Genomic DNA, 27724 nt, shown 5'->3' on the forward strand with positions numbered 1-27724 from the left:
TGTTCTAACTGGCAAATCATAAATACAGATAAGACTTAATTTCATAAATTCTCATTAGATGTTCGAATTATAACAATAAGTAGGTATAAAACATGTGTGATTAAAATGAGTTTACCGCAGTTTAAATAAACACTTTCAACATGAGAAATTCAAGATTATATTAATTCCAGCTAGTCTTTGTTTCTAATTGACAATCTGCCTTAACAGATGCAAACCAGTCAATCCTAAAGGATATCAACCCTGAATGCTCATTGGAAGGACTGATGCTTAAGCTCCAATACTTTGGCTACCTGATGTGAAGAGCTGACTCATTGAAAAAGACTCTGATGCTGGGAAAGATTGAGGGCAGGGGGACAGAGGATGAGATGGTTGGATGGCATTACTGACTCAATGGACATGAGTTTGAGCAAACTGTGGGAGATAGTGCAGGACAGGAAAGACTGGTATGCTAAAGTTCATAGGGTTGCAAAAAATTGGACATGACTTAGAGAGTTAACAACAACAAGAAGGGTATATGGAGTAAGTAAAAGAGTAAAAGAACACACACAAAAAGAAATATAGGCCCTGCAAATAAAATATAAAAAATCCTGCACCTTAATAAAGGGATTAAAATATTTAAACAAATTATAGAGTTTCTATACTTGTCTCATGCTATTTTGTTAGAGCTCGTATCTGATATGGATAGTTCTAGCTCATGGTAGAGTTCTGCATAGCTCTAAAACAAAATTTTACTCCTCCTAAAGGAAATCCTGCTTTGCCTGAAGATGAAGATAATTGGTACCCTCAATGTCAGCCTTCTTTATTTTATGCTGTGACACTCTCCTGAGACCATTAGTAGAAGCCTGAGCAGCTAGTGATGAGATGCTCCAGTTGCTTCCAGTAATCCAATAGCATTCTCTTCTGGCAGATTAGCCAATCACAACTAAGAACTCAGAATATGTACTATTATTATCCCAATATTATAGATAAGGAAGCTGAGGCACAGGGCAATTAAGATCACAGAGCTAGTAAATGACAGAGCCAGACAATCTGGCTGTACTTCAGGGCTATTAACTACTTACTATGGGCAGAATTGTCCCCACTCAAATTCATATGTTGAAGCCATAACACTCAGTACCTTAGAATGACTATATTTGGAGGTAAGGCCTTTAAAGAGGTAATTAAGTTAAATGGGGCGATTAGGGTGGGTCCTAATCCAGTACAACTGGTGTCCTTTTAAGAAGAGATCAGGACATAGACATGCATGGAGGAAAGACTACATGAAGACAGAGGGAGGAGACAGCTTTCTACAAGCCAAGGAGAGAGGCCTCAGGAAGAATCCAACCCTGCTGATATCCAGATCTCAGATTTCTAGCCTCTAGATTCTGAAGAAATAAATTTCTATTGTTTAAGTCACTCAGTCTATGGTATTTGTTATGGCAGCCCTAGCAAATCAGTATACTACTACACTATATTTCATGGTAATGAGTGCCAATAGAGGCAGTGTCATTGGTAAGCATCCACTGGCAATTTTCTAAGCAGATGGTTTAAGTTTAAAATTAAAATTTTTGAGTTGTTTATATTTGATAGTGATATATTCACATTCAAAATACTAAAAGTATAAAAGAGCCTAGCTCTATCACTTACTAGCTCCTATATATTGTGTTTACCTAGTTCCTTTCTGGGCTCAACCAACATTACTTGATTTTCACGTGTCCTTCTAAAGATATTCTGTGCATATAAAAACAATTATGTACATATATGTTCATATATTCCCATCAGTTTCTTATTATAAACACCATTTAATCTCTTACATTTTTTTCACAGAAATATTTTGGAAACTGACTTTATATGGAGAGATTTAATTAAAGATTGCTTCTTCTGAATTGCAATCTGAGTTCTAGATATACTCTTTACTTACATTTTACAAACAGGAGAGGATGGAAATGTCTGAAGTTCTGCACATAATGAATTCACTGAAGAATGGTGGTTTGTTAGGTCTAGACGAGTTAATGGCATTCCTAACTCTTCTGGAATATATAAAAATTAATAAAAATCATGTTATATAAACATTGAATAAATATGTATAATTCGTGACTTTTGTAAGCAACTATTATGTTCAATCATTCTGTTACAACAAAAATTTTCAATCGAAATAAATTTGGATTATTTGAAATAATTAAATTTCCATCTATATAAAGGACTACACATATATCACATGGTGTCTCAACTATGATAATGGTGATTTTTAAAAAATACAATGATAACTGAACTTTATTAAATTTACCATTTAAGATAAATTCTAAGACTTTATGTGTAATAATGTTTTAAATTCTGACAACTAATACTGTCAATACTTAGGACACAGTGCTATTTTTATCTCTGTACTAAATACTGGTGATGTTAAGCAAACAGTATTAATAAAGAATAATTCTTCACCTTAAAAAGTCTGGAGACTAGGTGGGCTAGTACAAAATTATATTTTTATAGAATGGGTTTGAAAAAATAATCATCATTTATGATACAGAGCCAATGTGTTTCTATCACTCTCATAAATAAAACAGCATACTTCCAAATAGATGATTAATTTGATCCAGATAAAAATATAACTAAATAACAGTATTGTCAGCACAGTTCGAAAGCAACATAGTCTGGCATTACACTGGAACAAAAGATAATTCTGACCTTCCAAATTTGGTAGGACAGTAATATTAACAATAATGATAGGATTGCTTTGAGGATTAAAAAGTTAAATTTACAAAACTGTAATAACGGTCAGCAAGATTGTTAATACTGAGGTAAAATTTTATTACTGAACTATAAAATTATAAGATTTCTGTTTTTAATATTAATACTATTTCCTTCATTCCTCTTCTTCAATCTTTGTCACTCTCCTCTATATATTATTCAATTTTGATGCTTGAAGGATGTTAACGATAGGAACAAATGTAAGGGATAGATAAAAGAACTTGGTTTGCAATAATCAAGTTTTAAACATGAAAATTGTCTCTTAGTAGACTTTATATGTGACTGTATTGTACTTTTACATCATATATAGATATCCCCTGATAAACTCAGTGGTTTATTCAAAATTTCTACCTGGTTGCCTGTGCTCTGGTTCACATTGATTTTGAATGGCCAAAATTTCCGTGGAGCTGCATTTTATATCCTCAAGGTCAACTCCATGCTTGATAGTAAGATCTGAAAAGACAAAAAAAAGAAAGTCTATTATCAGCAAAAGTACTATGATATTAGTTTTCTGTAATCTTGTTCATTCCTCAGTGAACTGTTCATTCCTCAGTTCATTCCTCAATGACTCCTCTGAGGAGTCATTTAGTCTCCATTACAGCCAAGTAAGAAGGCAATGGCACCCCACTCCAGTACTCTTGCCTGGAAAATCCCATGGACGGAGAAGCCTGGTAGGCTGAAGTCCATGGGGTCGCTAGGAGTCGGACACGACTGAGCGACTTCCCTTTCACTTTTCACTTTCATGCATTGGAGAAGGAAATGGCAACCCACTCCAGTGTTCTTGGCTGGAGAATCCCAGGGACGGGGGAGCCTGGTGGGCCGCCATCTATGGGGTTGTACAGAGTCGGACACGACTGAAGTGACTTAGCAGCAGCAGCAGAGCCAAATAAGAAGCTTCGCCAGTGGCTCAGTTGGTAAAGAATCTGCCTGCAATGCAGGAGACTGTCTGCAATACAGGATACCCGGGTTCGATCCCTGGATTGGGAAGTCTCCCTGAAGAAGGAACTGGCAACCCACACTCCAGTATTCTTGCCTTGAAAACCCCATGGACAGTGGAGCCTGGCAGGCTACAGTCCATAGGGTTGCAAAGAGCCAGACACAACTGAATGACTAAACTATCACCACCAGGGCCAAGTAAAGGCTGAGAGTGTAACACCACAGTCATTCAATAAAGTCACTTGTGCTTAACATTAGCATTCATAGATTTGTATCCTTCTAAAAAGCCCATCACTTCCCATCACTTCATGGGAAATAGATGGGGAAAGAGTGGAAACAGTGTCAGACTTTATTTTTTCGGGCTCCAAAATTACTGCAGATGGTGACTGCAGCCATGAAATTAAAAGACGCTTACTCCTTGGAGGAAAAGTTATGACCAACCTAGATAGCATATTCAAAAGCAGAGACATTTCTTTGCCAACAAAGGTCTGTCTAGTCAAGGCTATGGTTTTTCCAGTTGTCATGTATGGATGTGAGAATTGGACTGTGAGGAAAGCTGAGCACCGAAGAACTGATGCTTTTGAACTGTGGTGTTGGAGAAGACTCTTGAGAGTCCCTTGGACTGCAAGGAGATCCAACCAATCCATTCTGAAGATCAGTCCTGGGATTTCTTTGGAAGGAATGATGATGAAGCTGAAACTCCAGGACTTTGGCCACCTCATGTGAAGAGTTGACTCACTGGAAAAGACTCTGATACTGGGAGGGATTGGGGGCAGGAGGAGAAGAGGATGACAGAGGATGAGACGGCTGGATGGCATCACTGACTTGATGGACGTGAGTCTGAGTGAACTCTGGGAGTTGGTGATGGACAGGGAGGCCTGGCGTGCTGTGACTCATGGGGTCGCAAAGAGTCAGACACGACTGAGCGACTGAACTGAACTGAACTGAAAAAGCCCTTTGGCTACCTGTGGTTTTGAGCTCTGCTAGATGTTCAAGTTCTGGTATAAATTTGATTCATTTACTCAGGTTGCCTTTCCGTAACCTTGCTTGACTTACACGCTGAGCAGTAATCCCCTTGATTTAGTCTTGTCTGCAAGAATGCTTTCAAGTATGTTGATGGCAAGCATCCCTATTTTCATTGGATATCACAAATCCCCGTTCACTCTTTCCTAATATTATATATCTTTGATTATTTCAATTGGAATTTATAAGAGGAGCATTAAATATGTGGGCTCAAATTATATTAGAAGACTTCAACAATATTTACTATGTTTAACTAGGAAGAAACCATCCAAATTCCAGGTTATGACTCTCCCAGTCATCTGATCCATGAATCATAACCTTACTGTGGGTCTCTAAAGTCAGCATAGAAGTTGTTAACATTTTGTCACTGTGTAAATAACTCAAAAAGTTAATATAGCCATATGTGCTTTAGCTCTATTTGTATAATTACCTTGAAATAGATGAATTTGAGACATCTTAAGAGTGTAAGTATACAAAGAGAGGACAATGAGAAAAGAGTTTTATCAATAATAATTTTGAGATTTTTGCTGTGTAACCTTACAGGAAACTTTTTAAAAATCTGAAGGTTCAGAAAAGGTTTAATGAACAAGAACTTTTGTAACAAACATTATTAAGAAGTTCTAACAAGTCATAGATTTTTGGGAGGCCTTTTGAAATTATATTTTAATTTTGACATAATTATAGATTCATGTGGAATTATAAAAATAATATACAGAGATTTCATGTAAAAGGGTAACATCTTGCAAAACTTTGTACAACATCACAATCAGTATACTAACACTGAAGTTGGACACAGAACATTTCTATCACCACGATTCCAAATGTTGCCCTTTTATATACGAACACAGCCATTTAATTCTCACCTGTTTTGGAAAGGTTTTCATTTTCATCTGCATAATTTATTATTTCTGGCGTTAAGTTTAATGACTCCTTCAGTTCTGAGAGTGATGGAATATCAACTTCTTGTTTGTGGTTTATAGGTACTAACAATTCACATTCAAGTAAAGTTGATGACTAAAATAATATATAGGTAAGACAAGTTTTTAGTGAGGCTTTCCAAAGAAATATTTCTGAGTTCACAAAAAGATGTATTTGCTTAATTGGTGTAATTTAAAAACTAACTCCACACTCAAAACTTTTAATGCTCTGCACACATTTTATTTTAAAAGTAAGTGTAGCAGCCAAAAAAAAAAATATTACAAGCAATTTTCTGTCTGAATAAAATCCTTCATGGCCACTGTTTACATTAGTGATGTACAATATTCCTAGATACAGAAATATTTTCTTTTGTGTTAATAACAATTCAAAATTCTAAGTTAAAGCAATCACTGCAGCAAATGAGAGTTGGTGAATGGAGTAAAAAGAGTAGGTGGAATGGAATGGATCTTTACTGCATTCCACTGAATTTATTTCTCTCTCATTCTGACAGAACTGGATTCTTCAACACGTGAGACTATATATGCATAGCTCTCAGAATTAACAGGGGAAGAAGAAGGAGACTGGAGAAAAGGAGCTAACAGGTGAATTAATATTTTTACCATGTGTGTTACAATTTTTGTTTGTAAAAAATAGAAACCTTTAAATGCCTTAAGACCAATGTATATATAACCTCTTAGTGTCCTGTACCAGGTATATTGATTAAAATTATTGGGAGAGGTTTTAAAATTCCCTATTCCTGGGATGCACACCAGACCAATTAGATAAGAATACATCTGAGTAGGACCCAGGCTTCAGAATTTTATTAAAATTTATCAAGTAAATTCAATGCATAGCCAAGGTTTAGACTGTTATCTCTGAAGTACATTTGACTCTTTAATTGATACATGTTCAACTCATTATTGAGTTTTTTAATTTGACAAAGTAGATGGCCAATGTGTATTACTACAACTTTAAAAGTATGATTTTCTAACTTTAATTTAAAAATTACTGAAAGCAAATACTACAGCTTCATTTAAACCTACTGTATCTTTCAGTTTCTCCTGACGAAAGTCCTCTTTATCCATGTAAAAATCTTCTTTCACAAAACATTTTACATCTTCTTGAAGAGAGAAACACTCCCTTAACAAAAAATAAAGCATTAAATTAGTGTTTACTTTTTAGTACGGTACATACCAAATGTAGTTAGTCAAAATACATAGTGATTAAAATTAGACTTGAGGTAATAATAAAATACCATGATTGATAGCATCTAGACTTGTGAACATACAAAGAATATTTTCTCCTTATAAAAATATTTACGACACTGGGCAATTAAGTACCTGAAAAATTCAGCTTCTGTGGAGATCTGTGCTTTGAAATCTGGCAAGGGATCCTTTACTAAATATAGTTTTAGCCTACTCAACAGAGTGTGCAAAGTTGGTAGCTGACTTTTATAGGCCATCAAATAATTTACAAAAATTATTTCTTCATCAATAGACAAATCTGAAAATAAATAAGAAATAGAATAAGAACAAATCTAAAAGTTATACAAAAGGATCTAGATAATTACTGTAGTCAGCCATTGATACAGTTGGGGTTGACAAACACATTTTATTTATTTAGTTATTTAAAGAATGGTTGATGTACAATATTATGTAAGTTACAGGTATATAATACACTGATTCACAATTTTTAAAGGTTATACTCTACCTATAGTTTGGAGAAGGAAATGGCAACTCACTCCAGTATTCTTGCTTAGAGAATCCCGTGGACAGAGGAGCCTGGTGGGCAGCTGTCCATCCATAGGGTCGCACAGAGTCGGACATGACTAAAGCGACTTAGCATGCGTGCATGCATTGGAAGAGGAAATGGCAACCCGCTCCAGTGTTCTTGCCTGGAGAATCCCAGGGATGGGGGAGCCTGGTGGGCTGCCATCTATGGGGTCGCACAGAGTTGGACACAACTGAAGCGACTTAGCAGCAGCAGCAGCAGCTACCTATAGTTATTATAAAATATTGGCTATATTCCCCCCTGTTGTACAATGTATCATTGTAGCTTATTTTATACATAATAGTCAAACACATTTTAAAGTCTTTAGTTCTTCATTGTACTGTGCAAATAAATCATGTAGCATGGGACTGGTACGGAGGTAGAAGCTCAATAAAATTTAACATGGTTTAGTACAGGGCATGGCAACTCACTCCAGTATTCTTGCCTGGAGAATTCCATGGACAGAAACCTGGTGAGCCACAGTCCATGGGGTCACAGAGTCGGACACAACGGAGTGACTAACACTTTCACACTTTCACACTCAGTACACTGAGTAGGGCTTCCCTGTAGCTCAAATGGTAAAGAATCTGCCTGCAATGCAGGAGACCCAGGTTCCATCCCTGGGTTGGAAAGATCCCTTGGAGAAGGAAATGGCTATACACTCCAGTATTCTTGTCTGGAGAATTCCCTGAACAGAGGAGCCTGGTGGGCTTCAGTCCATGGGGTCACAAAGAGTTGGACACGATTGAGCAACCGATTAAGCATGGTACAGTACACTGAGTGGTAACCAAATATCCTGAAAGAGTTGTAAAGGCTCATATTTTTTCCCCCCCATAAAGTGAATGTAATCAACGGAGGAAGCTATTTTATGCCTCAGGCTAGCCAGTTAGCCTTAGCAAGACAGTAAAGAAACAAAAGCATTTGACTTTTGCTGATCCCAGTCTTTTCTTCTCTGTATATCTCGTAAGGTCTCCGATTCATCTCCAGAGACTCACACTAGGGAATGGAGATGGTCTAAAAAGCCTACAAATGAGACCAACTCTGATTCTAGCACTCTAAAGTTGTTTAAACACATTTGTTATAAAATTATCTACAATGAAAGCTATACAGCAAAGTATCTACTAGAGAAGTGTGATAGAGCTTACATGTTAGAAAACACGACTGTTTCGTGTCATGTTTGAAACACAGGTTTGAAACAGGTTTCGTGTTTGAAATGTGAAACACAGGTTTCTCCTCTCCTCACTCACATCTATTGTATTTGGATCACTTTAGAATCTTAGCTAATAGTATCAATGCTTTAGCAGTTTCTAGGCCCAGGGATGGAAGGGGGAGCAATGGTCTCTTTCTCTGGGCAGTGGCCTTTCAGTTAAGTAATTTTAAATGGTATGAGAGAAGGATAGTATGAAGTGAAGTCTCCCATGACCAACTATTTGATACATCATTGGTACACATGTACTTAATAAATATATGGTATAGAGTAGGCAGGCCAGGACCATGCCTTTGCCTGGTGCTAACTTAAAATTACCCAAAGAGAAATTGTTATGTAAATTAGCCTCCTAAGAGATTGTTTATCAGAACTTGTTAAGTTCCTGACAATCCTGTGGCTGAAAAGGTCCCATGATATGCCAGAGAAAGTTGGCCAATCAGCACCATGTCTAAGCAGGCTTTAGCTAATTAAAGAAGGTTCATTCGTACATCCATTCTGTAAGTATTAATGAAGTCATATTAATAGTAAAGACTCAAAAATCATTCATTTATATCCCCATCTCCACTTTCCACTTTGAAACACTGACCCTCTAGCTGTCTTTCCTTCCTAAAGGCTCATCCTAGTACTTCTGGGAGTACCATGGGGACATCTCATATCAGTTTTGAGGTCTTTTTTTCCTAACCATTCTGTTTTGTTGAGCCACGTGAGGGCAGCATTACACCACAACCAATGTTCTTTTTACCTATATACAAAGCTTTTAACAGAGGCGCTACTTCCTTATATTCTTAAGGCTATACACATACCCTGGATTTCTTATCTTATTACACTAGTATATGTACCAATACAGATATGAGGAGACTGTTTCCCTCTACTGTAGAGGAGTGTTAAGTTGTCATGAGGAAACAAAATTTTGGCTAGTTAGCTATGAAAAAAAAGCAAAAAAGAGATCTACTGACAGGAAAGAGGATGGGGTTATTCTTGGCAGAAAACCCAATACAATGAAATGAAAACAACTGAGTTCACTAAACTGATAAAAAACCATAAAATCAATGGTTTTCAAATATATATACATATATATATATATATATATATATATATATATATATATATATACATGAACCTAGTCAAAAATTAATGGAAAAACGTGTTCATTATGGCCACAAACATACAAATATTGAGATATAAACACCAGAAGTGTGCAGAATGTCTATGGAAGATACCATAAAACATTACCAAGGATCATTACCAATAAACAAAAGCAAAAACAACAAAACTTGAAGAAAAGGCAAAATAAACCATTTTCCTGGCTAAAAAATGTTAACTACGGTAAAAACTAAAAAGTTTCAATTTCTCAAGAAGTCTGTCTTGGAATCTGGAAAGCTGATTACGAAGTAAATCTGGAAGAATACAGATGTGAGAGTAGGAGGGAAAAGACTAATTAATACATGTTATATTTGTATATTAAATAGTTAAAACTGTATGATACTCACACAATAATAGCAAGTCAGTAAAACATACTAGAATATCCAGAAACAAACTATAATGTGGAAAAGGATTTGGCATATAATGTAAGTGACATTTCTAATCAATGGGGAAAGCAAAGAGGATTCCCCAAGTAATATTGGGACCACTGCGAAAACATTTGGGATTTAAAAAAAATTTTACTTTTAATCATATACTGAAATCATAAAGGAAACTTTATGTAAAAATATGAATAAATATTTATTTACTCCAAAGAAGAATTTTCTAAGTATAAAAACAATGATAGAAATCATAAAGGGAATGGTTAGGTTCAAGTTAAATATATATGGGGTTATTGATACCATTGATATATAAAGATAAAATACAAGAATAGAAAAAGAGACAAAAAAGAATCATTTCACAAAATAAAAATATGCAAATGAACACTGAATACCAGTAATTTTAAAAATTCAAGTAAAAATATAATTTTTTGCCAGTCACATTGGATAAACATTTTACAACATCAGATTTAGAATATAATTTGGATAAAATATATCTTTAATTATTACTTACTGTAAATTCATAAAAACTGAGTGAACTTCCTGACCTAACACTGCAACTATTTTATCTCCACATTGAATTATGGTTTCACATAAATTAGATAAGATTGAAAATCTTCAGAATAAATGGGAAAATAAAATAGAACTATCACTTAATAATCTAATAATTTAATGTTATACCAGATTGTCATGTCATCAGATTGCTACAGAGATGCTAATATAACTATAGGAATATGTCGTGAGCAACCTTTGATGAAACTTCTGAGGCTATTTTGAAGCCCAGCACACTTAAACTCCAAAAACAACTAAATTACAAAAAGGAGATTAATATGAAAGAAAATATTTTGCTAATGTGGCAAAGCTTTGAATTTCAATTTTGCAGGTGGATATCCTTAGCAAAATAAAAAAATTTAAAAATCCAGTAAAACAAAAAAAAATCACTGAAATGAAAAAATTTTAAAAAAATCACTGAAATGAAAATTTATATATTAGTAAGAAATGTTTTATAACAATGTAAATAACAAATGTTTTACCTTGTGCTTGAAGTGATGGACATTTTTCTAAGCAGCTGACAGGAGTAAAGAATTCATTGTAATCCTTATGGGTATATAAGCTGGCTTCCTCTACTTCAGTTTGGGAGTTTGGGTTTGAACTTGGAACAATTTCATCAAATTCACAGTTAAGCTGGGTCACCATTCCTGTAACTGTTCTTCTATGATATACGAAAATTACTGATTTTGTGTATGTCTTATTTTAAAACATCTTTATTAACGAATAATACATGTTCACTGTAGAAAGTTACCAAATTCCAACAGATATAGAGAAACATTACCCATAGATCCATCATTCAAGAGATGAATTTAAAAAGTATGTATTTTCTCAATTACTTTTGAATATTTTAAAACAAAAGTGGATTCATATACATAGTATTTTGTAACCTGTTCTTTTCCACTAAGCAATGAATGAAGCATGAGCACATTTACATGTCAGTCAATGTACATTCACTTCATTTTTTGAGTGGATGAACAAGATCCCGTTGTATAGGTAAATAATTTTTTCAACTAGTTCCCTGTTACTGCAAATTTAAATTTGTTATAATTGTTTGCTATTATAAGCAACAATGCAAAGAATATCTTTGTGTACTTATCTGTTTTCTCAAAATGCAATTCCTAAAAATGGAAATGATGAGGTTAAAGATATGTAGATTTTTAGACTTTTCCGTGCATTGCCAAAATGTCCTTGTGCTGGATAGTCAATGTCTGCTTTTCCATGTCATTATTCAACCTTTTATATCCTGTTCTACATCCTAGGAGACTAATCTCAGTGAACCAACTGAACTCCCTTGCCCAGTCTTCTGCTTGGATTTAGCCAATGGAAGCACTGGCAGGAGATCAAAGGTGGGAAACTAAATAGGTTGAAATATTATTCTTCCCAAATCTTTCCCTTTGGGGCCACAGTTTGGAGAGATAGCTGCATTCTTCAACCAACAGTTACAACTTTAATCACACAGCATCTCTCTTGTAGCTTCAGTTCTTACTGTGTTGGTTACTTCAGTCCCCTTTCTCCTTCAAGCTTAGGGTGGTAATAACTTCCAGGCATTGTGAGTCCTGGGAACTTGGTTTCGGTTCCCTTGACCCTACCTGTACCTTACTTGTTTCCTGACTGACCCAGATATATCCACCATTGTTTATATCATCAGGATATTTGAACTTAAAAGAGAACTTTCTACTGAATTTTCCAGTAAATAAATATACTATTGGCAATTCGGCTACATATTCTAATATATATTTTTATGATATCTTAAAATACTTAGCCTTAATAACCCTACACAGACTGAAAGAACCAAAATCAATATAATTCCCCAGTGAACTGAAGAAAATAATGAATATGCCATATCTCAAAATCATGTGTAGAAAAACCTCTAGAGTTTCTGCTTTATTCTTTATAAAAATACAAGGTACCAGAAAAAAATATTTTAGCTCATTCAGTTTCATATTACTCATGAGAATGATGATTTCTATGTGGATCTTTAGAGACTTCTAAATTTAGTGCTTAGATAGCTACTTTAAAATAAATATGACTGACAGAGACAAAAATTAATAGTAATCATTGGCATTATAGTTTTTAAAATTTTTTAAAACATAATTTTATTTATTTATTTTTGGCTGTGCTGGGTATTTGCTGCTGCACAGGCTTTTCTCTAGTTGCTGCAACTCTGTAGTTGTGGTACACGGGCTTCTCATTGTGGGGGCTTCTTTTGTTGCTGAGCACAGGCTCTAGGGTGTGCAAGCTTCAGTAGTTGTGGCACGTGGGCTCAATAATTGTGGCACATGGGCTTAGTTGCTCCACAGCATGCAGGATCTTCCTGGATTACGAATCGAACCTGTGTCTTCTGCACTGGCAGGCAGATTCTTTACCATTGAGCCACCACAGAAGCCTGGTACTATAGTTTTGAGAAAACCCTGTCAATTCTCTTTCCCTCATCATAAGTGATCTGTAAAGACCAGTATTTCCAGGTTTTCTTTCCCCCTCCTTATCCAATATTATCTATTTTTTGTTCACTGGTACCTCCTCCTCTGCCTAACTTGTAGATCCTGATGTTTCCTGGGCTTTCAGTCTGCACTGTCTTTGCTTTCTTTCTATATCATTCTTTTTTGGGTAAATTCATCCACTCCTGTTCACTAATTCCTTAACTCAAAAGAAACATTTATTGAGTGTCTACAATGTGCTAGCACCATTGCAGGCACTGAGTGTGGAGAGGTGAACAAACCAGTGTCCTTGCCCTAGTAAAGTTTTACATGATAATGGGATGATAAACAAATAAACAGGTAAATGACGTAATGTCAGGTGGTGAAAAACTCTTATGAGTGAAATAAAAGGAGGTATTAGGACATCAAGTAATAGCCCGAGGGATAACAAAAGGTATGTTTTAGAGAGAGTAGTTAGTGAACGGCCTTCTGAGGAGCTACAGTTACCTGAATAATGGTAAAGAGCAAGCCATACAGAGGCTCAGAGTAGAGGACCAAGAGACACAGTCAAAGAAAAGCAGAAAGGTCAGGTTGACTGGAGTTGAGTAAGGTTAGATAGGTGGGCAAGGACAAGATTATGCTGGATCTTAGAGGACTTGGTAAGAACACTGGATTTTATTCTATGTGAAATGGGATACCAATGATGAAAGGCATAACCCATCAATAACTGAAACATTTCATGAACTGCTTTGTGTCTTAAAAAAAAAATCACAGGCAAACTCGTATAAGAAAATAAAGGAGTAAATTCTTGTGACTTTAGTTTAGGTAAAGCCTTCTTAGATTTGATACCAAAAGTACAAATAACAGAATAATTAGATAAATTGAACTTCATCAAAATCCAAAAAATTTTCTACTTGAAAGGATACTATCAAGGGAGTGAAAAGGCAATCCATAGGAGAAAATATTAGCAAATCACATATCTAATAAGAGACTTGGATCTGGAATACATAATACATAAGGAACTCTTAAACTTCAATAATGAAAAGGCACATAACATAATTTAAAAATGGCAAAGAACTTGAATAGTCATTTATCCAAGGAAGATATACTAACAGCCAATAATTAAAGGAAAAGAAGTTCAACATCATTAGCCATCAGGGAAATGAAAATCAAAACTACAGTGACATGCAATGAGCCATTCACTAGGATGGTTACAATTAAAAAGACAGATAACAAGTGTTGGCAAGATATAAATTGTAACCTTCATAAAGAAAGCTGAGCGCTGAAGAATTGATGCTTTTGAACTGTGGTGTTGGAGAAGACTCTTGAGAGTCCCTTGCAAAGAGATCCAACCAGTCCATCCTAAAGGAGATCAATCCTGGGTGTTCATTGGAAGGACTGATGCTGAAGCTGAAACTCCAATACTTTGGCCACCTCATATAAAGAGTTGACTCACTGGAAAAGACTCTGATGCTGGGAGGGGTTGGGGGCAGGAGGAGAAGAGGACGACAGAGGATGAGATGGCTGGATGGCATCACCAACTCAACGGACATGAGTTTGAGTGAACTCCGGAAGCTGGTGATGGACACGGAGGCCTGGCGTACTGTGATTCATGGTGTCGCAAAGAGGCGGACACGACTGAGTGATTGAACTGAGTGGGAATATAAAATGGTACATCTACATGGAAAAGAAGTGTTTACAAAGTTACCATAAGATCTAGCAATTTCACTACTGGAGAGATAAAATCCTATGTCTGCATAAAAACAATCCACAACTGTTTATGGGGCTTCCCTGGTGGCTCAGACAGTAAAGAATCTGCTTGCAAAGCTATGGTTTTTCCAGTAGTCATGTATGGATGAGAGTTAGACCATAAAGAAGGCTGAGCACCAAAGAAGTGATGCTTTTGAACTGTGGTGCTGGAGAAGATTCTTGAGAGTTTATTGGACAGGAAGGAGATTGTCAATCCTAAAGGAAATAAACTCTGAATAGTCATTGAAAAGGCTGATGCTGAAGCTGAAGCTGCAATACTTTAGCCACCTAATGCAAAGAGCCAACTCATTGGAAAAGACCCTGATGCTGGGAAAGAGTGGGAGCAGGAGAAGGAAGCAACAGAGGATGAGACGACTGGATGGCATCACCAACTCAGTAGACATGCGTTTGAGCAAACTCTGGGAGAGAGTGAAAGACAGGAAAGCCTGGCATGTTGCAGTTCATGGGGTTGCAGAGTTGGACATACTTACCAAAAAACAACAACTGTTTATAGCAGCATTACTCATAAGGGCCAAAAAGTGGAAACAAATGTCCATTGATGGATGAATGGATAAATACAGTGTGGTATATTCATACAATGGAATATTATTTGATCATAAAAAGTGAAGTGCTGATACATGCTACAAAATAAAAAAGTGTTAGTCACTCAGTCATGTCTCTTTGCAACCCCATGGACTGTAGCCCTCCAGGCTCCTTTGTCCATGGAATTCTCCAAGTAAGAATACTGAAGTGGATAGCCATTTCCTTCTCCAGGGGATCTTTCTGACCCAGGGATGAATCTTAAAAACATTATGCCAAGTAAAAGAAGCTGGTCACAAAGGATCACATATATATGTGTGATATTGTGATTTATAATAAGAGATTTATGTTTGGTCTTCATATCCATTTCTTGCACAAAGCTCCTAAGGTCATTGGACTTTCTTAAGTGCTAAAGTTGACTTTTGTTATGTTAATACGGTAACTTTTGGGAAGCACCTAAGGATGGTGATTGGTTGTCAGGAGAACCAACCATGTGATTAGAAGATTGCAACTTTCAGTTCCACTCCTCTGACCTCCAGGAGGGGGAGAGGGGCTGGAAGTTGAATCAACTGCCAGTGACATGTAATCAATCCTGCCCATGTAATGAAGCCTTTGTAAAAACACAAAAGGACTGGGTTAAGAAAACATTCAGGTTGATGAACACATGGAGGTGCTGGGAAAGTAGGGTGATGGGAGAGAACATGGAAGTTCCATGACTTTTCACCATGCCTTGCCCTATCTGTCTCTTCCATCTGACTGTTTCTGAGTTATACCCTTTTATAGTAAACTGGTAATTCAGTAAGTAAAATATTCCTGTGAATTCTATGAGTCTGGAATTCACAGTTGCTGGAGTCTATGAATCTAGCAAGTTGACTGAACCCAGAGAAGGGGTTGTTGGAATCTCTGATCTATAGCTGGTCAGTCAGAGGCACAGGTGATAACCTTGCAAATGGCCTCTGAAGTGTAGGGTGCAGGGGAAGTTTCATAGGACTAAACTCTTAACCTATGGGATCTTAATTTCCATTAGATAACAAAGCTCCTGAATTTAAAATTAAATTTCAGTTTGGGAAAGCCTGCTAAACCTTCTGCTCAGTTTTGCTCTGAACCAAAACTGCTCTAAAAAATAAAGTTCATTAAAAATACTTCATGAGACAAACCTGAAACTAATGATGGCTAACACACACACAAGGAGGGTGGAAGGTCATGGCTAGTAAGGTGGTTTCACAATTCACGAGGGACTGAGACTCCTTTTGTTCGACTCTGCCATTCCTAGACTTAGTCCTTGTCACGTATACTCCAGGGTGGTTGCTGCAGCCAACATCTGCATTCTAACATCAGGACGGAGAAAATGTGAAGGAGAAAAACACGCTGCTTCCTTCTAAGCCATTCTCCAGAAATTGCATAAGTCCCTTTTGCTTATATGCTTTGGGAAGAGCTTAGTCATATGGCTACATTTGGCTGTAGGGAGGCAGAGAAATGTGAATTTTATCCTAGGTGGTGCCACAGATTCCATCTTCTTTGCCATGGGTTCTATCTTGAAGGTACTATAAAATGAATGGAGGGTCAGACATGACAGGGTGCCCATTCCTTCAGGGCCTCGAATTTCTCTCATACAAGAATCTTTTGTGTGCACCAGAGTAGCCTGATCATTACTTATTGCATGTTCTTGCCTCTGTATCTTCAGATGTACTGTTTCCTTTGAAATGCTTTCTTTCAAGTTAGTTTCTCCTTTGTCCAACACAAGCTCAATTCCCACTTCTTTATGAAGTTGATCTCTCCTGCTTATAAATGCACAGCTCTACCAATCTAATTCATAGGGAGAAGAGAGATTTTAGAGATTATCTTGTATCACGTGACTCAAACTAGGTTCTTGGACCAGTAGCATCAGCACACTTAGGAGCGTATTAGACATACAGAATCTCAGGCCCCACCACAGACTGACTGAATCAGAATCTTCATTTTTAACAGGATCTTCAGGTGATTCATATGTAAATTAAAGTTTGAGAAGCACTGACCCATCATTTTTATACTGAATCAGAAAGTGAGGGTCAGGGACTTCCCTGGTGGTCCAGCAGTTAAGAATCCACCTGCCAGTGCAGGGGACTTAGGTTCCATCCCTGGTCCATGAAGATTCCACATGCCACAGAGCAACTAAGCCTATGTGCCACAACTACTGAGCCAAGGCTCTAGAACCTGTGCTTTGCAAGAAGAAAAGTCACGGTAAGCAAAAGCTGATGAATCTCAACAAATAGTAGCCCCTGCTCTCGCTAACTAGAGAACACCTCAGTTCAGTTCAGTTCAGTCACTCAGCTGTGTCCGACTCTTTGCAACCCCATGAATCGCAGCATGCCAGGCCTCCCTGTCCATCACCAACTCCCTGAATTTACTCAAATTCACATCCATCGAGCCGGTGATGCCATCCAGCCATCTCATCCTCTGTCGTCCCCTTCTCCTCCTGCCCCTAATCTCTCCCAGCATCAGAATCTTTTCCAATGAGTCAACTCTTCGCATGAGGTGGCCAAAGTACTGGAGTTTCAACTTCAGCATCATTCCTTCCAAAGAAGTCCCAGCACTGATCTCCTTTAGGATGGACTGGTTGGATCTCCTTGCAGTCCAAGGGACTCTCAAGAGTCTTCTCCAACACCACAGTTCAAAAGCATCAATTCTTTGGCGCTCAGCCTTCTTCACAGTCCAACTCTCACATCCATACATGACTACTGGAAAAACCATAACGTTGACTAGACGGACCTTTGTTGGCAAAGTAATGTCTCTGCTTTTGAGTATGTTAACTAGGTTGGTCATAACTTTTCTTCCAAGGAGTAAGCGTCTTTTAATTTCATGGCTGCAGTCACCATCTGCAGTGATTTTGGAGCCCCAAAAAATAAAGTCTGACACTGTTTCCACTGTTTCCCCATCTATTTCCCATGAAGTGATGGGACCAGATGCCGTGATCTTAGTTTTCTGAATGTTGAGCTATAAACCAACTTTTTCACTCTCCTCTTTTACTTTCATCAAGAGGCTTTTTAGTTCCTCTTCACTTTCTGCCATAAGGGTGGTGGCATCTGCATATCTGAGGTTATTGATATTTCTCCCGGCAATCTTGATTCCAGCTTGTGCTTCTTCCAGCCCAGCGTTTCTCATGATGTACTCTGCATAGAATTTAAATAAGCAGGGTGACAATATACAGCCTTGACGTACTCCTTTCCCTATTTGGAACCAGTCTGTTGTTCCATGTCCAGTTCTAACTGTTGCTTCCTGACCTGCATTTAGGTTTCTCAAGAAGCAGAACGCCTACTGGTAACAAAGACTCAGTACAGCCAAAAATAAATAAATAAAGAGTGAGGGTCAGAGAGAGAAAATGGCTCGTTGACTAGTTAGTACTTAACTTTTCAAATGAAGAGTTAAAATCCACATCTTTTAGTTCTTAGTGCAAAGCTCTTTCCACTACACCTTTTTGCATCCTCCCTGCTCTAGAGTTTAGTCCTGTGATAGATACTCTGCATTGACCTTATACCTTGTGATAGACCTTTTGAGGGTCATTTTATATTATCATTTAGTTCTTAACATTGTCAATTTTTTTCTGTTCATATATTATCTTCCTAATCTGATTTTAAATTCCTAGATGACAGAAATAGTATATAGGGCTTCTCTTAGTGTCTACACACATATAAGTTGGTCATTTGTTTCTTTCAAATGTAACTAAGGAAAACAAATTACTAAAACTTGAAAATCTGAAAACTAACTAAATCCTTTGGGTCTGATCAGAACTCTTTGCATGAAGTGATGCAACAGAGTAAATTATTTACATTTGCACTAAAATCTCTATTTTGTGTCTACCTGAACAACATAGAATGGGTTAGATATTCTTCCTCATATTATGCTCTGTGTGCCTATCTCTGTCATTGTACTTCCCACATTCTATCGTATTATTTATTTATAAATCTCTTATTCTCTATTTTCTTATGTTCTTTGAGAGTGGAGACTGTATCTAATTTTTTTTATCCTGTATCCAGCACACAACGTGGTATCTGATAAATATTTGATGAATGACTAGACTACTAATAAATAACATTTTGACAAAGTATGTTAAAAAGTATGTTAAAAAGTATGTTAATGCCTTAAGTCTGCATTTATACTACAAGGATAAACCACTGATTTTAATATAAAGGATTTCCTATAGATACTTTCTACCAAAATTTCACTTATTGTTAAAGCATAATAGCATCGTGGTTTTATTTGTCTCTTGCAAAACAAATGCACAGAAAACTGTTAATATGTGATAATGAGGGAAAGGTTAAAAAAAGAGGTTGTAAATAATTTTGATTAAACTCTTCTTTGTGGTTCAGACTAGGACTTGTTTTTTGGATAAAAGAAGAAAACCTGTGAGGATACAAATGAAAGGATCTTTTCTCTTAGGTAACTGAGGAACTTACTATTCATCTTCTAGATGTAAAGGGGAAATTTGGGATTAAGGACACATACTTCTCAAGGAACTCGTCCACCGTGAGACTTGCTTTCCATTGATCCAAGACTGAGATATCTGTCTTTCCCCAGATTGAAACAGCTGAAACTAGAAAGGAGAATGGTAAACATTAGCTTCTGGAATTTTCTTTTACACAACACAGGGAAGCCAAACATTCACCTTTTACATTATGGTGTTATCTTTATTTGTTCACAAATGTAATTTTTTTAAAGTTATCAGTTCAGTTCAGTTGCTCTGTCATGTCTGACTTTATGTGGCCCCACGGACTGCAGCACACCAGGTCTCCCTGTCCATCATCAACTCCCGGAGCTTGCTCAAACTCAAGTCCATCGAGTTGGTGATGCCATCCAACCATCTCATCCTCTGTCATCCCCTTCTCCTCTTGCCTTCAATCTTTCTCAGCGTCAGGGTCTTTTCAAATGAGTCAGTTCTTTGCATCAGATGGCCAAAGTATTAGAGCTTCAGCTTCAGCATCAGTCCTTCCAATGAATATCAGGACTGATTTTCTTTAGGATTGACTGGTTAGATCTCCTTGCAGTCCAAGGGACTCTCAAGAGTCTTCACCACCACAGTCCAAAAGCATCAATTCTTCAGCACTCAGCTTTCTTTATGGTCCAGCTCTCACATCCATGCATGACTACCGGAAAAACCATAGCTTTGACTTGATGGACCGTTGTCAGCAAAGCAATGTTTCTGCTGTTTAATATGCTGTCTAGGTTTGTCTTAGCTTTTCTTCCAAGGAGCAAGCATCTTTTGATTTCATGGCTGCAGTCACCATCTGCAGTGATTTTGGAGCCCAAGAAAGTAAATTCTGTCACTGTTTCCATTGTTTCCCCATCTATTTGCCATGAAATGATGGGACCGGATGCCATGATCTTCCTTTTTTGAATGTTGAGTTTTAAGCCAGCTTTTTCACTCTCCTCTTTCACTTTCATCAAGAAGCTCTTTAATTCTTCTTCGCTTTCTGCCATAAAGGTGGTGTCATCTGCATATCTGAGGATATTGATATTTCTCCCAGCAATCTTGATTCCAGCTTGTGCTTCATTCAGCCCAGGATTTCACATAATGTACTTTGCATATAAGTTAAATAAACAGGATGACAATATTCAGCCTTGATGTACTCATTTCCCAATATTTGTTCCATGTCCAGTTCTAATTGTTGTTTTTTGACCTGCATATAGATTTCTCAGAAGGCAGGTAAGGTGGTCTGTTATTCCCTTCTCTTTAAGAATTTTCCACAGTTTGTTGTGATCCACACAGTCAAAGGCTTTGGCATAGTCAATAAAGCAGAAGCAGATGTTTTTCTGGAACTCTCTTGCTTTTTCAATGATCCAATGAATGTTTGCAATTTGATCCCTGGTTCCTCTGCCCTTTCTACATCCAACTTGAACATCTGCAAGTTCATGGTTCATGTATTGCTAAAGCCTGGCTTGGAGAATTTTGAACAATTACTTTGCTAGAGTGTGAGATGAGTGCAATTATGTGGTAATTGGAACATTTTTTACCATTGCCTTTCTTTGGGATTGGAATAAAAACTGACCTTTTTCAGTCTTGTGGCCACTGCTGAGTTTTCCAAATTTGCTGGCATACTGAGTGCAGCACTTTCACAGCATCATCATTTAGGTTTGAAATAGCTCAACTGGAATTCCATCACCTCCACTAGCTTTGCTTGTAGTGATGCTTCCTATGGCCCACTTGACTTCACTCCAGGATGTCTGGCTGTAGGTAGGTGATCACACCATCATGATTATCTGGGTCAGTAAGATAGTTTTGTGTAGTTCTTCTGAGTATTCTTGTCATCTCTTCTTAATAGCTTTATACAGTCAGTAAAAACAAGACAGGGAACTGACTATGTCTCAGATCATGAACTCCTTATTGCAAAATCCAGGCTTGAACTGAAGAAAGTAGGGAAAACCACTAGACCATTCAGGTATGACCAAAATCAAACCCCTTACCATTATACAGTGGAAGTGACAAATAGATTCAAGGGATTAGATTCGATAGAGTCAGAGTGCCAGAAGAACTATGGACGGAGGTTTGTGACATTGTACAGAAGGCAGTGATCAAGCCCATTCCCAAGAAAAAGAAATGCAAAAAGGCAAAATGATTGTCTTGAGGAGGCCTTACAAAGAGCTGAGAAAAAAACAGAAGCTAAAGGCAAAGAAGAAAAGGAAAGATATACCCATCTGAATGCAGAGTTCCAAAGAATAGCAAGGAGAGATAAGAAAGCCTTCCTCAGTGATCAATGCAAAGAAATAGAGGAAAACCATAGGATGGGAAAGACTAGAGATCTCTTCAAAGTTATACTAGATTCCAAATACTTAAATAATCATTCTGATTTTTACAGCCCCCACCAAAAAAAAAAAGCAACCCCAAACAACCCTCTCAATCATGGAACAATATCACCTGAACATAGGATCCTCATTTTTACAGCCTTTCTTTTGCTTATACAGCACTACCATCCCAGACAATCCTGTTCCACAGCTCATGTGACTCCTCATAAAACCAGCTCACTTTGATACACTCCCCTTGAAGGGCCATAATATTGTCAGTAGCACGCACTAATCATATGCAGTCATATTTTAAATTTTTATGTGTATCTATAGCTTGTCTCCCAAAATAGACCCTCAGTTCCTTAAGGAAAGGGACCATGTCAGATGCTTGTGTCACCAAAAGCAACTCACTGAAGAGGCAAAGGACTTGTATTCTAAGTGTTGGTTCTTACTAGTTTTGTTACCTTGAACAAATCACTGAACATTTGAGTCTGTGCTTCACTGAAAAATATAAAAGTTTAGTGGTTAAGAATACAGGTCTGAAAAAAAAAAAAGAATACAGGTCTGGAATCACCCTAACTAGATTTTAATACATATACTGCTACCTACTAACTGTATGATCTTGTGTAAATCTCTTATCCTCTTTTGAACTCAGTTTCTTTATCTGTAAACTAGGAATAATAATGACCTTTTCATAGTGTTTTAAAGATTAAATGTGCTAAGACATGTAAATTGCTTAGAATGGTGCCTGATATGGTATAACTGCCCAATAAATCTTGGCTGTTGTTATGATTTTTAAAAAGAAGAAAAGGAAAAGAAATAAGAGAAATAATTAATTCATTTTCCCTTCTGTACTTTAAGAGAAGCAGTTTGATGAAAACTACTAGTCTTGATGGGGCTTCCTAGGTGGTGCTAGTGGTAAAAACCCACCCGCCGTTGCAGGAGACATAAGAGATGTGAGTTCGATCCCTGGGTCAGGAAGATCCCTTGAAGAGGGCATGGCAACCCACTCCAGTATTCTTGCCTGGAAAATCCCATGGACAGAAGAGCCTGGCAGGCTACAATATATAGGGTTGCAAAGAGTCAGACGCAATTGAAGTGACTTAGCATGCACCCAAGCACACACTACTGGTGATCTTGTTTCCAACCTGATCGAGACCTTCAGTCCACTGACCCTATCATTTTTACAATATTCATCCTCCCTCATATCCTCATTTCCTTTCTCGTACAGTTTAGTTTCCACGGCCTCATATCACAATCTTACAAAGAGTCAAGTCCCTTGCCTCTCTTTCCCTTATACCAACTTAGAAAACCCCTAGTCTTCACTTGGTATATGTACACTAAAAGTGAAAATGTTAGTCATTCTGTCGTGTCTGGCTTTTTGTGACCCCATGGAGGGTAGCCCACCAGGCTGTCCATTAAATTCTCCAGGCAAGAATACTGGAGTGGGTGGCCATTCCCTTCTCCAGGGATCTTCCCAACACAGGGATCCAACCTGGGTCTCCTGCATTGCAGGCGGATTCTTTACCATCTGCTCCACCAGGAACTCATATGCGTATATGTACACTAGAACAATTAAAAATTATTTGGAAAAAAATTCACCCAGCCATTCTGAATGAGCTCACTTCAAATTATGACCATAAATTTTAAATGGGCATCCAACTTTGACAGATGATAATAGTAATTCATCTTAATATCCTTTTAATAAAAAGGATTTTCTCATTCTTCAAGACATTTGACACCTCCCTTCAAATTTTTGATACTCATCCCCCTACCCACTCTCTGGCAGAAAATTAATATAAATAGAAAAGAAAAAACCTCATCTTCTACCACCAATTCTAACATCTAACTGGCATAAGTACCTACAAACTTTGCCTTCCTCTCTATCACAGTAGAAGAACCATCCTGGCTTTTAACACCAACTCCTCCAATTGTGCTCTTGGTTCTATTCTCTTTTACTGGGTTATCTTTTTTCTTTCCTGCATCATCATTTTCTCTCTTTTTACCAAGATTATTTCCTTTGGCAAACAAACATTTCATAGTTTCTTTCCTTATCATGCATATATATATTTTTAATCTCACATCTTAAAAAAAATTTTCTTTAACTCATTTCTCTCTTCAGCTAGTGCACCTCCATTTTTCTATGTTCTGTCATAGCAAAAATCTTCAAAAGAGCTCACTGTGTCCACCATCTCACATCCCACTGTGCATTCTCTTCTCAAAATACTCTGATCAGGTTTTCATACATAATATTCCAGGGAAACCACTCCTATCAAGGTTATCGATCTACATTTAATTAAGCTAATGGTCAATTCTATTCTTATCTTACTTGACATTTTCCAAAGCAAAAGATGATACTTTGTACATATTCATTTAAAAAATAGTTTTATAGTCAGTGTATCATTACAACTTAGAGTAGCCTTCATACAGTTGGGAAAGATCTTACTCTAATACAATAGTAAATGTCAGAATATTTTAAGACTTCATCATTTACATATCTTTTGTTTTATTCATATCTAGTATAAGCTTTCCAATTCCTTACTCTGTCACTTAAATTCTTTGTCACATAAAAATATTAACTTTGTAACCTAAATACTTTGTCACATAAAAATACTTCTTGGAAGTCTGATATGAATACATTTTCATATAATGAGAAAACAGTACATTTTCTTAATAATGTATTATGCTAAGCTCTGAAATACTTTTAAAAATATATTTTTAAAAAATAAAAATAAAATATACCTCTTGTCCATGGCCTCCTAAACTTATTATCAATAACACTTGCAGGATAATTGTCATCTTGATATAAACATGAAGGGATCCGAAGCAATAAAGTATCTTTGCACAACTTCTTTCTAACTACACTCTGTGTAAGAAAGATTATGAAATCTTTTAATATATATTGAATTTAAAATATTTATGTCATATTCCAGAATATTAAAATTCTCTATTGTTTCAAATTTATATTATTTTCATTTAAAGATAATACATGTTCACTATAAAATATCTAACACATAACTACATAACTGAGAAAGTCATGGTCCCTAGTGATATCAATAAGTCTGGTATATTTTCCTACATACTTTATTTTCTAGATGAGGCTAAAATGTCTGTGTGTTTGATAAAAAAAAAATGGGATCATATCATTTATACACCATTTAGCAAAGTGCTGTTTTTCACTTTTAGTATAATATGGCTATCTTAACTTTTGTTTTCTACATCTTTGCACTGTTTCACTTGTGACACCCAGCAAACATGTTACTAAATTTTAAAAAATCTAATAATTAAAATTTAAAAGGATGTTAAATCAGTTAAGTAAGCATGTAAATAAAAATTCTCTATGCTTGGTTCTGCCTTTACTTTCCAGCTTTATTTCTCATTACTTTTTAATACTAACTGTAGTCTTTAAATAGAGCAATCACTACCCTCTTAACATTTAGTGATCACTTGCTCATCAAGAGGATGCCTTTGAAAAATGCCCTGCTACTCTTCTCTAGCTGTCAAAATTCTATTCAACTTTCAAGGCTCATCTTAAGCAAATTTCCTCAGTGACTCCCAACTTGTCACAGAATTCATTATCTATGTATTTGGACAAATGATAGTTTCTTTCATTATTTCCCAAGAGTTTTATGTTTGCTAGGCTTAATAACATATTAAATAAGAGGCCCTTATTATCTAAGAATAAATAGTATAAAGAAAAGATGAGTTAAGTAATTCATAAAAAATGAAGACAAAAGTTTCATAGTCAAAAGTCAAAGGTTCATAGTCAAATGGAACATTACCTAAAAAAAAAAGTCATAAAAATTAAAATTTATTTTAATTAAATTTTGTTTGTATTTAGGTATAACTAGTTTGTCATAATTTCCCTCAAAACTGCATTATATGATGATATGTGTGATACTAGTCATTACTTCATCTGTGATCATAAAGAAGATTTTTCTAGAAAATATTTGAGGATTTAATCAAAATTTCCCAAGGCATCTCTGACTCCTTTGATATTCAAACCTTTCTCTTTGTCTTACCTCTTATCTGATCTAATTTTGTCAGATTTTCATCTGATAATAGATTTACCTGTTATTTGAGTGAGTCTTCAAAACTGTTTTCATGAACTTTATAAAACGCTGTATCTTTTGCAAGATTTGCCATTGATTAGTATATTTGTACTGTATCATGGGGTTGTGGTACACCAGTGGGAAACTAAGATACCATGGGCAAGGATAAAAGTCTGAGGAAGTTTGAGTATAGACTAATTTTTCAAGTGGATAATACATTCATAAATATATCTGTGTAACAGTGACCTCTGATTCCCTACCGCATATGTGGTACATATGCTTCCTTTGCAATGATACATTTGCCTCCCTGTTATGATGGAATAATAAGATGGTAAGAACTACGAACTGGTGTGTGACAATTATTCTAATTAGTTTCTTAACAATGTACCTGGTTTGAATTTCAGCTTTGTACAAGGTATTTAACTTCTCTAGACATCATTTTTCTAACCTGTAAAACTGTAAAATGTGTGTAATAGTAGTATCTTCCTCATGGAGTAGTTATGATCATCAAGTTGACATAATCCACCAAAAGAGTAAGTGATCAAATGACATAATTAATCAAAATAGTAAAGGACTAATACATACTGTTACAGTCATTTTATCATAGAGATAACTGGAGTTGTTTTTTTCCCCATTCCTGCTGAGAAAAATCACTCAAGGTAATCCATAAAAGCAGCCCAAACTTGCTAACAGTTTCCACCTTTTTCCCATTGACAGCCTCAAATTCACATTAAACTGGCAACAATTTCCTCCCCAAATAGTATTTTTAAGGTATATTAAAACTGGAAAGTAGTTTTTAGTGCATTTCAAAGTAGGACTAAGGATTACTCTAAGGACTACTAAAAAGTGATCATAATATATAGCGCATGTAGATAACACTTTCATAATTCTTAGTAATCAGGTCGTGATCTAATAACACTACCTCATTCAAATAATCTATTGCACAATATTTGAATGCTGGAAACATATCTTCTTTCTTTGGAAGCAGTACAAATTTCACATCTGTAAATATAAAAATTAAAAATAAATATTTGGTAGAATAGCAAAGCTAGGAGCAGAAAACCATTCTTAGTCACAAAACATTGGCTCATTCAGTTTTTAAAAAGGCTCTGAATGATGAAAATTTAACTATGAAAATAACATTACTATGATTTAAATCTAATATGAAAATAATATATACATTGGTATAAAATTATTCTTATATTTTTCATATTCTTTTATCCATACAATCCTAGTTGGTAGATTACAATATATTTAATATCATCATTTTGTTGCAAAAGAGGCTGAGGTTCACAAGACTAATAGAGTGGTTTTCTCATGATAACCATATTTCTTAAGTGAACAAGGACAAAACTGTGCTGAAGCAGTGGAGTAGAATTTGGAAAATTCCACTCTCTAAGAAAATATAAAGTGAAATCGTTCAGTTGTATCTGACTCTTTGTGACCCCATGGACTGTAGCCTACCAGGCTCCTCCATCCATGGGATTTTCCAGGCAAGAATATTGGAGTGGGTTGCCATTTCCTTTTCCAGGGGATCTTCCCGACCCAGGGATCAAC

General features: G+C 36.3%; 1 protein-coding gene across 1 annotated transcript in view; it reads right to left on the reverse strand.

Annotated features, from left to right (window-relative positions):
- SHOC1 (shortage in chiasmata 1) overlaps window positions 1-27134 on the reverse strand; it is an 88336-nt gene extending 61202 nt beyond the window's left edge. Inside the window, exons 1-9 of the mRNA XM_068974500.1 lie at window positions 27090-27134; window positions 24858-24981; window positions 19842-19929; window positions 11136-11314; window positions 6945-7107; window positions 6630-6744; window positions 5550-5700; window positions 3079-3180; window positions 1901-2009 (exon numbers count right to left, since the gene is read on the reverse strand). Coding sequence (XP_068830601.1) covers window positions 1901-2009; window positions 3079-3180; window positions 5550-5700; window positions 6630-6744; window positions 6945-7107; window positions 11136-11314; window positions 19842-19929; window positions 24858-24981; window positions 27090-27134 — 1076 coding nt within the window. The remainder of the gene's footprint in view (window positions 1-1900; window positions 2010-3078; window positions 3181-5549; window positions 5701-6629; window positions 6745-6944; window positions 7108-11135; window positions 11315-19841; window positions 19930-24857; window positions 24982-27089) is intronic.
- Window positions 27135-27724: the final 590 nt, after the last annotated feature.

The sequence above is a fragment of the Capricornis sumatraensis genome, chromosome 6, assembly GCF_032405125.1.
Source record: "Capricornis sumatraensis isolate serow.1 chromosome 6, serow.2, whole genome shotgun sequence".
Taxonomy (NCBI): domain Eukaryota; kingdom Metazoa; phylum Chordata; class Mammalia; order Artiodactyla; family Bovidae; genus Capricornis; species Capricornis sumatraensis.